The following is a 10554-nucleotide window of genomic DNA, read 5'->3' on the forward strand; positions in this document are numbered from 1 at the left end:
CAAGGGGATGATCTTCACAAAATGCTTGGAATGTTCTTCCCTTTGTACAGATGAACCAGGACAAGCCAGCTTAAAATGACTCATTGTTATTATTGAAGAAACACTTCAAGGAGTCATTCCTTGTGTTTGTGCTTGTATAGTATCTCTCCTAGCTGTGAAGCTGTGAATCCACTAGCATTGTCCTGCTTATTTTCCCCCTCTTTACTAGTAGGAAATTTGGACTTAAAACACCAAACAAATTTTAAATTTGAAAGCTGTGTGATAACTGCATGACCATTATTTTTTGATTTTTCACATTAAGGAAAAAAAAAAAAAAAAAAAAAAAAAAAAAAAGAAGAGCTGAACCATCTTTCTTTCAGAGTCCAGTGCATGAAAGCCAAGCACTGGGCATCTTCATTACTGACAGGGACCTAAAAGGTGAAACAGTAACCATTATATGAAATCCCAGCCTTATCAAAGTCAGTACCTTGCTCCCACTGAGTCTGAAAGGCTGAGGATTTTATTCCAGAAATTCAAACTGACTGTCAGTCAAACAGCCTGATTGCATGCGGAAATGTAAATTTGGGGCAATGATTTTATAATCCATAATCTAGGCTGCATGAGAAAAATGCTTTAAAAATTGTGTGACAGTATCTTGCTGTTATATTTTTTATAATCGTTTGGAAATAATTATATATATATTCTGAAGCCTATGGCAAGATTTGCATTACAGTAGTTCATACCGAGCCTGACTTTTTTCCATGAGTGTCACAAACAATGCTTATTTTTCCAGTGTTGTGAGGGTATCTGAATTTGTTCCTGTGAAATTTCAATGCAAAGTAAATCCAGATGGATTAAATCAAGACTACTGCTGAAAGGCAGGGGGAAAATGAAGAGGGAAGGAAGGAGTTAGGATTATAATACCGAAACAAAAGATATATGGGCATATAAAACAGTAAAAGACAATTAGAAGTTATATTTATACTAAATTAAAACTTTATTGACTAATGTTCTCCAGACAACATGATCTGATGGACTAAGGTTGCAAACATGCAATGAAGTTGAACACAACAGTAGTTTAACATGGAATGTCAAACAAATTAATATATTGTAGTAAATGAAACCATTTATCTATGTTGCTGCAAAATGAAACCAAGCTATGTATTTCCTTGGTCAATCTGTGTTCAGCTAAGAGGCAATGCATTTGAAGAAACTGGTACATTTCTTTAGCATATATTTCAAATAAATTAGCTAGAATTGTACTCTTTTAAAATCAACTTCACTTGCATTTCAAACAAAACCTAAGTGTAAACACTAAAGTTGCTAGAGCCATCTAGAAAGACCTAACTGTCAAACTTGGAGTGGACATTACAGTTCAGTAAATGTGAATATTTAGTACAAGAAAAATACCAGTTACTGCAAAAGTCATGTAGGCATATTTTATTATTAATCCAGCACAAAGCATTTCTTCTAAGTTTCTCACATAAGACTAAAGCTTGCTTACAGTACTACAACTTCTATCATTCAAGCATCATTATTACCTATCAGGGAGATTGGCTAGATGACCTAATGGGTCTTTTCCATCCCTAACTTCTACAAAAGAAAATCATTCATGCCAGGAAGAACATGGTTCGCTACATCTTGGGCTTGATCCTGTAGACTTTGTTCAGGCAAAACTCCCACTGACTTAAAAGAGAGATTTTCCAGAGCAAGACATCCAGGATTAGGCCTTTTTTATCTTTTAAAAAGCATCCATTTAGGATACATGGAAAATATTATATAGAATTAAAAAAATATATGACATGTGCTTCACTTGCATTGAAGGAATCAGAGAATGTAAACACCATAGTGGCCCATATCTTCACAATATCCACAAGAAAGTGTCAACTGCAAGTAAAGTGTGTGCGTATGCTTCTCAACTTATGCTTCTGAGCGTGTTTTGTGTATACCTTTATCTCCATGTCCACACACATATGTGCACCCTTAAAATACATAAAGCTGTGAAAAAAAATCACGAAAGTCAGTTACTTGCCTGTCTTAATGCTTAAATCTGCAAGTGGCAGCAAACTGGATTTTATATGATGCTAATAAACTTTACGTGAGCAGCAGGACATGAATATTACTGTGGACAAGAGTGTGGTTGCTGGTTCTACAAGCGTGGAGCCAACCCACTTACGCACATCACAAAATCTACCTGCATGAAGGGCTGGAAAAAGCAGGTGACCAAAGTACTTCCTGGTGGGCCATGTCTGAAATTTGAGTTGTAGCCTGTCCTCACAGAAGCCTTTCAACAACCTGGAGGACCATGTAGGAAAGTTTACCTTCAAAGTGCACTTTTTAAGAATGGAATGTTCTTGACAGGGAAATGATCAGAGGCAATCCTGGATTTTTTGCTTGTTGAATAGGAAAAACGTTTTCATCTTCAGACAGCACTTCACCCTGACAAATGTGAGTTCAGTTATTATTGGGTTTTAGAAGATTCTTTAGAAACAAACACAATAGTACGCACATACACATACACTCAGATATTTACAGCCTTTCTAGAAAAACAACCCCCTACCTTAGTAATGACTACTTATCTTTTTCCTTTTTTTTTTTCTTTTTTTAGTATTTAAATTCTTTAAACCAGCTACATTAAATACCAATGTGTATTGTACCACCCCACACCAACCCCACATCTCCCCCAAAAAACAGCAAGTATTTTAAAAGTTTGTTTGCTTGTTTGTTTTTGTTGATTTTTTTTCTTTTTTCTTTTTTTAAACATGATTGTTAAAATCTCCTGCTTGAGACTGTTAAGTACCACCTCCACTGGAACAAGATCAGCACTGACTGCATCTTCCAATGCATGTCGTTTCATAGTCGAGCAAGTACTGCAGCAAGAAGCTTAGATCTCCAGGTCATCAGGTCGGGGCCTGCTGCTGGCTCGGCTGCTGGCTCTGCTGGGAGGCCTCTGGTCCACAATGGTGAGGGGTTGCAGCTCATGTCCTGACGCCAATTTTTTAGTGTTCTGGTGCTCATCAGGGAAGTCGAAGGGCTGGGCATGTGAGTTGGAGATGGTGCTGCCAGCCTGCCCCATCCTGTTCTGCTCCGCACTGTAGTTGGCCCAGTTTTGCTCGCTAGCTTGCTTATTGTAGTTACGACAGGAGGAATTGTTCCTGTCTCCGGTAACCAGCTTGTACCCTGGGGGAGACATGGGAGACAAGGGGGCGGTCGGTGAGGAACACCCATTGTAATAAGCATATTTGGGGGAGCCACAGTCCTTGGAAGGGCTCATGGTGCCACTGTGGGAGTAGGGGTCGGTTTTCCCTTTCACACGATCCTTGACACCCTTGAAGAACACGTAGAAAAGCTCGATGATGTTCAATGCAAGAGACACCAAAGACACAACCAGCATGAAGACGATGAAGATGGTTTTCTCAGTTGGGCGGGAGAGGAAACAGTCCACTCTATGTGGGCATGGGTCTCGCTCACAGGTGTAGATGGCGCTCAGGCTGAACCCATAAATGTACCACTGTATCAGCAAGAAAGCCACCTCGAAGACAGATTTAAAAAGGATGCTGATGATGTATGTACGGAGCAGTCCCCCACGCATCTTCACCTTGCCATGCTCTTCAATCCCATACTTGAATTTCTTAATTTCTATTTGTTTGAGGTGCATATCCACATTGACACCATCATTCTGGACCACCTTGAGCTCTTCTTCTCTTTTGTTCAGCTTCTCTTCTTTCCTCATCACGTAGAACACATGTGCCAGGTACAAGAGTGTTGGTACAGACACAAATATGATCTGCAGAACCCAGAAGCGCACATGGGAGATAGGAAAGGACTTGTCATAGCAGACGTTCTCGCAACCAGGCTGTTGAGTGTTGCACCGAAAAGCAGACTGTTCGTCTCCCCAAGCAGACTCGACTGCCGTCCCCAATAGCAGGATTCGGAAAATAAAGAGGACAGACAGCCATACTTTCCCTCCTGCAGTAGAATAAGCTTGAACCTTGTCAAGAAGTTTTCCCAAGGCACTCCAATCACCCATCTTCACGGGACGCTGGCTAAAGAATGAAACAAAGAAAAAAAATAGTGATGGTTGAGACAGCTCTTTAATACTTTTGATGCACTGAATCAAACAGACCAATGCTAACAGTGCAGTGGTGCAGCTTTGTTTTAATTCATGTGTTTTAGTTAAGTTGCTGGCAGAGTGGGAAGTAAGGGAAACTTTAAAGATAAATATTATATTATGTCTCAGAACACAGTTAAAAACGGTTTCTAATTTCACTTCAGTTTTCAAGAAGTCCATGAAAACCCTTGGCTGCCACTGTGGTTTGCTCAAACCAGCCTTCTTAGTGGCAGCCTCAGTTCAATGACCAGTACCTGCCTCAGGCAGAAAACAGCTGTGACACACTACTGAAGCAGGATGTGGAAACACTTAATGGCACTGCCTGAATATGCTAAGAATAAATGAAAGATTTCTCTTGCTCATGTGTAGCTCATTCATGGTGATTTTTATATTCAGTCTTTAAGTGAATAGAAAAGCAAAACGTAGTACATTTTGTATTTAGGTTATACTATGGTCAGATACCAAAAATTTCATCATTGCAAATGTGTGCTAAATTTCCTATGGCAACATTAAACTCAGCTATTGCACAAATTACTGCGTGTGATACATTTAAGAGTACAGCTCTTAATGATGCAAAGTTTTTACTATACTTAACTTCAGAAAAAAAGAAAAAAAAAAACACTTGCTATGTAAAACAAATGTATTGCATTAGCATTTGCAGCACAAAGATCAACATCAGTATTCTTTACCCATATTTTTATGAAAGAACCAAAAATATTAAATACATCAGGTGTAGATAAGCTCAAATCTCTATATTGGAAGAACTGGTTTCCTAGCTATCTGTGTCTTGCTTAATTTATTGTCATTTCAGCTTTGTATTTGCATCTTTTTACATTTAAATTCCTTCACTTCGCTTTGAAAGGAAAAAAAGATCTAGCCAGAAAAAAAAAAAAAAAAGTAAACGAGCACTTTCTGTTTTTAAGGCAATTCCTGGCATGCAGTTTGCATTCCGAATGTTGAACACTGGAAGTTTAAATTGTCTCTCTCAACTTAAGTGTGTATTCTGGGACACACGCAGCTTCTTGGGCATATCTGTAAATACACAGGGTGACATAAAACCAGTATTCTGACTTGACATTCTAAATTCCTAGGAAAAACAAAGTTCACTGCAGGGATTTTATGAACTTGAAAATGGTAATCTTTTCTGGACAAAAACTTACATTTTAGCTTGCCCCACATGAATAAGCATGTGAAATTGGGCACCTAAAAGAAAAAAAAAAAAGCAAAAAATCTTCCCTTTTAAAGTAAATGTTGCTCAGCAGAGGTATTTGTTCAGTGCATGCTGAGTAATCTCTTCCCAGTATTAATAGTTTTGACAATGTTCAAACGATTTCCTTCCCATCACATCATGGATATATTCCCTTGTGAAGGTCATTTATAGAAGAAAGGAAAAGAAAAAAAAAAAAGACAATAAAACCTTTTCTGGGTAATTCATAAAATAGGAAATTTTAGCACCAAGGAGATTTTCTTTCAAGAAATGGTGAGTCACTGGAAACACAAGATTATAAATTTGGCAAACTCAATCATAACAATCTATGCCAAATTAAAATAAATAAATAAATAAAAACACATCATCTTTTTTGCCATTGGAAAGAGTCTGAGAGAATAATGGGAGACAAGTGTTTAAAGTACTTGCTCCCAGAGCTCAGAGATGACAATTATCTTTGAACTCCTGCAAAATATCCCAGGGCCATTTCTCCACTTAGTCAGCTTGCTCTGAAGTGTAGAGGAAGTTTACCTACTGGGGTGTTCAGACCCTTCCTCACATAATTAGCTCTTCACATGACTGAAGTCCCATCAACGGATGAGGTCTTCTTCCGACTTTTAAATCTGGAAGCCTCACTGGGAGAAATATACAATGCGTTTCTCTCTGACATATTCTTTTAGTCTTTCCGAGGTTTAGTCATTCCCCGGAAAGATTAGTTTGTCTTTATCGGTTCAGGTTGGTAGGAATGGAGTCAGCACATGAGCATGGAGGTCTCTGAAAAGGCTGGAATGAAATGTTACCACGTTCCTCCTTAAACTGAGATTGTTAAAACAGGGAACAGTCTGTAAATGTACAACATGTTAAGTTTGTTTTAAAGGCAAACTATTTTCTCCATGTCCTAGAAGTGGAAGCGGACAGAAGGAGCCTTTTTCAAGTAACAGCTTCTTGATTTAATTAGTGAGCTTTCTGATGATTTGAAACTACTGAACTGACAGAGTTTCCTCAGACTCTATGTATTTTTTTACTGCCTAAATGTTATTTCAGATTGAAAGTTTGATTAAGAAAACAGAGGACGTGTTATTTCTAGGCAGCTATATGTTGTTTGTTTTTTAATTATACTCAACTCTGGTCCATTAATGTAACATGATTTACTTCAGTATTGACCTACTTAATCCCACACCTGCGATATTTCGAGAATTTACTACCTATTTTTTAATTTGCTTCAGCATGCAAAATTACTAAGCTTCATTTATATCCTCTGGCAATATAAACTCCAGGAGGAAACATTCCATGCTTGAATTACTCATACATAGTTTTGGAAAAAAAAAACACTTTTTTTTTAAGAGATCAGTTACACGCTAGCCTTTGCCAGTGATAAAAACCCACATCAATTCAAAACATTGTGCTGTTAATCAGATAACCTTGTGGTGGCACAAATATATTATTCCTCTACTTAAGTGGATTCTGTTGCTTTATGAAACACAGTACTTCATATTGCTTTAGAGAAAACTCATTCATCGGATCTAACTTTTTCACTTTCAGAACACTGAAAGACCATTTTTATTAACTGATTACAAAATATGTTTACTATGTATAAAAAGATGTTCTTCATCAAACAAATATGTATTTTAGTTTTGTAAATAGTTTGAAATTGATGGAAGATTGCCTTTAAAACGATTTATTCATCCTTCAAGTCTCTTTTTAACAATTAAACTTCTTTTAACAGTTCCACTAAATAACACAGGTTGACCTGATCTACTGGTACAATTTCGGCACTTCAGGAATTTAAGGATATGGGTGATGATGCATATGTGCATTCCATGAGTTCTTACTGATTATTACTTACAGGATTATTTATTTATTTGTTTGTTTATTTGAGTTGGACTAATGCAGGCCTATTAACCTTTTTAAAAGTGGATTTCTGCCAGCTTCTACTGCGTGTGGGTAAAGATAGGGAAGAAAAAAAAAAAAAAAAGCAGCAGGAGATATGACAGCATTCATCTGTAAAGGCTTTTGGATGACCACATATATAAGAAATCTGATTTGCAAGCCACAATTAAGAAATTCTAGAACTATTTTTTATGGACAACATTCATCATGTCATCTGGTTCATATTTTTCAGGAAGAATAATATAAACTCAGTGTTGTGGTAACATGTCCAGGTCTGACTACAGTGTTAGAAGGTCACATGCTAGTGGACGGAAGAGCAGTAAGGGTTTAGAGTGGGATCTAAAACAGGATTGTGCAGCTGAAGCAGTCAGAAACAGAACAAAGTTTTTGTTCTCCTATAAAAAATTAAGCACACATAAAAATTAAGTAGTCAGCAAAAGAGAAGCTTCTGGACCTTGAACATCAACCAACGTGATCATTTCCCAAAAGTAAGCAGCACTGGAGAGAAATCAAGTGAGATGTACAACTGAAAACATTTAGATGGGTTGCAATAGCGAAAGATAGTTTTCTGATATCTCACAAAAATTAGCAAGTGTCTTTTAGACATTCCCCTGGAAAGGTGCTGTTCATTTAATCTGCTGGACTAAGGTTATACTCTAAATGGCTGCAATAAGTAGAATTTCAAGTGCCTCAGCTGTCTGCTTTTTTCATTGTCTGTTGGTATTGTTGGTGGTCAGACACCAGTGGATCTTCCCTATAGACTTTGCCTCTCCCATGTAGTATTCTCTACTGCCAATTCACTTCTAAAATGTAATTACAAAAGGACCCAAAGCAGCCAGAAGCAGTTTCTTGAACACTCTCTAGTGGTACAGGTCACGTCTACCCTCTACGTTATTGCCCAAATTCATCCCTCTTCTGACTCACACTGGAACTAAAAGAAATGCCGAATTCCTTGAGGGGGCCTCAGGCCCTCTGACGTTCATACTTGCAGATTTTGAAATTTGTAACTCTAACAAGTACGTGTATAGAATAAGCAACAGACCAGATGCCTCCATGAGAGATATATTCTGTGGGTAATATCTGGGGGGGGGGGGGAGGGAAAGAAAGATGGGGTGGAGTGTACCAGAGACTGAGGAAGGAGAGAAATGTATCTGATGAAACAGATATTGCTCAATGTCATCTAACCTTCCCCATGCCCACAAGAATCCTTGGCCTAAACAGAGACAAATAAGACTAATCTTGTAGGCTTGCATTATGTGGAAGCAGAGATAACTTTGCAATGTTGAATCTGTTTGCACTCCTGAGCATATAAGCATTCAGATTTATGTCACAAATTAAATCCCTTGTGTCCCTCTCTTCCTCCTCCTGAACTCAGCCTGCCGCTCACCCTTCTCCCATTTGTATGCTTGTTAGGTATCATGGGTCAGTGCCAGTGTTTGGCTTTGAAGTTTTTGAAGGAAACACTTCAGTAAACATCTCAAAGACTAGAGGCTTAAATACTCCAGTGTAGTGTGCTGTCCAGATGTTAAAAATGGCAGGATGAAAGCTTCACACCAGTCCTCCAACTTGTTCCCTATACACTAACGCACATGCAAGCGCACACAGAAATCAGGCACAAGGTGTTCGTAGGACATTTTTATCCCCATTACCATAGGCTTTCAGGAATTTCATGTACAAAAGTCTAAAGGAGCTCCTCAGACAAAATATGCCCCTACATATGGCTTGCTGGTTATCATGAGGCAAAACTAAGGACAGACATAAGCACACAATATTCTTGTTTAGAGAGTAGAGCATGCTACTTGATAAGATAGATCCCGCGCTTCATATTTCAGTTGAAGGTCCTTTCTCCTGCTGTTTCCTTTTCCATGTTGTTCTTTCACTGTTTGCAAGCAGCAAGCAACAAACGCAATACGAAATCAATCCAAGTATTGCAATTTAAAAAACTTGTGAGTATGCCAAGAGATGCTGCTCTAGCATTCCTCTTCCCCACGTTTTGAAAGTATTTAAGCCTTCAAGGTAATATAAAAGGAATGTGTCATATTGGGATTATGACACATATTGTGTATATTCTTTCACAGCTCTTCCTAGACAACTTTCATTTATATCCACCCAAGACTTTCACAGACATTGCCAACGTGGTAAAGCATATCATGATATCTCACATTCCTTCCCTAAAATCCCTTTACTGAGGTTGCTAAAACAGAGTAACTATATACAAACTAGGTTAAAACTCCGTAACCCACGTCTGGCTTTTATCACATCTGTTTTCAAAGAAAAGGGGAAAAATCATCAGAAAGACCACGTGAAAGTCACCACGTTGGTAGCTGCTGCATTTAACAAAGCAACTAATTAAGAACCTTGCTCTGCACAAGCGAGTCGGCATCAGTCGGGGCTGCTATAGGGAAGCCAAATGAGTGGGGTGTAAGTGGGGCACACTGGGGACAAAGCCTCACTGCTACAAACTTCTGGTGGGATTTCAGTGCAACGGAGAAGAGCAAAGAGCACCTAAGTGTTTTTTTTTTCTTTTTTCTTTTTTTTTTTTTCTTTAAAGGAGCTCATTTAGGCAGAGACAAGCACACAGCAGTGATTTCTCTGAAACATGAGCAACAAGTCTGTGTCCCAGCTGTGCAGGCATAATTTCACCGCAGTTCCTCTCTCAGTGGCGCATGGTTAGAAGTTGTAGTCGGGTCGTATTTTCAGAAATGTATAAAAATATGACAAAAGGAAGCAAAGAATGATCCCTGTAAGTTTAAACTTACACGCACGCTTTGTTTTGTTTTGTTCTGTTTTCCCTAACAAGTTCGACCATCAGCGAAATAACGCGAAGTTCTTAGAGTGGAAAAAAAGTTTTTAGAAAAAAAACGTATACACAAAAAGATGAGAAAGGAAAACTTTCAACTTACCCTTGCTGATCAGCAGTGAAGCTGGATCAGGATACTTCTCTGGAGGGTTAAAGTAAAATGGAAGAGCACGTTCAGGCACTCAGACCTGTCTATTTAAACTTTAAAAGTCTACTGCTGTTTTGTATTTTTCATCCTTCCTTCCCCACTAGTGAAAGAAAAGTGCTGATACCTCGTAAAAGTTTTTTCTAACTTGGAACACTGGGAGAGCTTTTAACAAGTTTTCAAGCCTCTGACTGTGAAAGAGGAGGGGAAAAGGAGGGGTAGCAGCCCAGGAGGAGGGGCACTCTGCAAATGGAGAGGAGGAAGGTGGGGGAGGAGGGCGAGAACTGACGGCACAGCAAAAACGGGGACGGCCAGGAGGAGAGCGTGAGCTCCTTCAGGTCGGCTCCTGCTGATGCAACAAAACCGCGGCCAGGGCAGGCCCCCGGGTCCCAGCCCCCGTTCCCCAGCTCCCGGTTCCCGGC

The 10554-nt window shown here is 39.0% G+C and overlaps 1 protein-coding gene across 1 annotated transcript; it reads right to left on the bottom strand.

The window, feature by feature from the left end:
- Positions 1–952: 952 nt before the first annotated feature.
- On the bottom strand, positions 953–10341 carry GJA1 (gap junction protein alpha 1). The gene is made up of 2 exons (XM_005017369.6): positions 10091–10341; positions 953–4025 (listed from the first exon to the last, which is right to left on the bottom strand). The coding sequence occupies exon 2, from the start codon at positions 4007–4009 to the stop codon at positions 2864–2866; it is 1146 nt and encodes a 381-aa protein (XP_005017426.1). The 5' UTR covers positions 4010–4025; positions 10091–10341; the 3' UTR covers positions 953–2863.
- Positions 10342–10554: the final 213 nt, after the last annotated feature.

The sequence above is a fragment of the Anas platyrhynchos genome, chromosome 3 (assembly GCF_047663525.1).
Source record: "Anas platyrhynchos isolate ZD024472 breed Pekin duck chromosome 3, IASCAAS_PekinDuck_T2T, whole genome shotgun sequence".
In the NCBI taxonomy this organism is placed as follows: Eukaryota; Metazoa; Chordata; class Aves; order Anseriformes; family Anatidae; genus Anas; species Anas platyrhynchos.

Coding starts and splice junctions, on each gene's coding strand:
- GJA1 (XM_005017369.6), bottom strand. CDS start 4,009: ATGGGTGATTGGAGTGCCTTGGGAAAACTTCTTGACAAGGTTCAAGCT.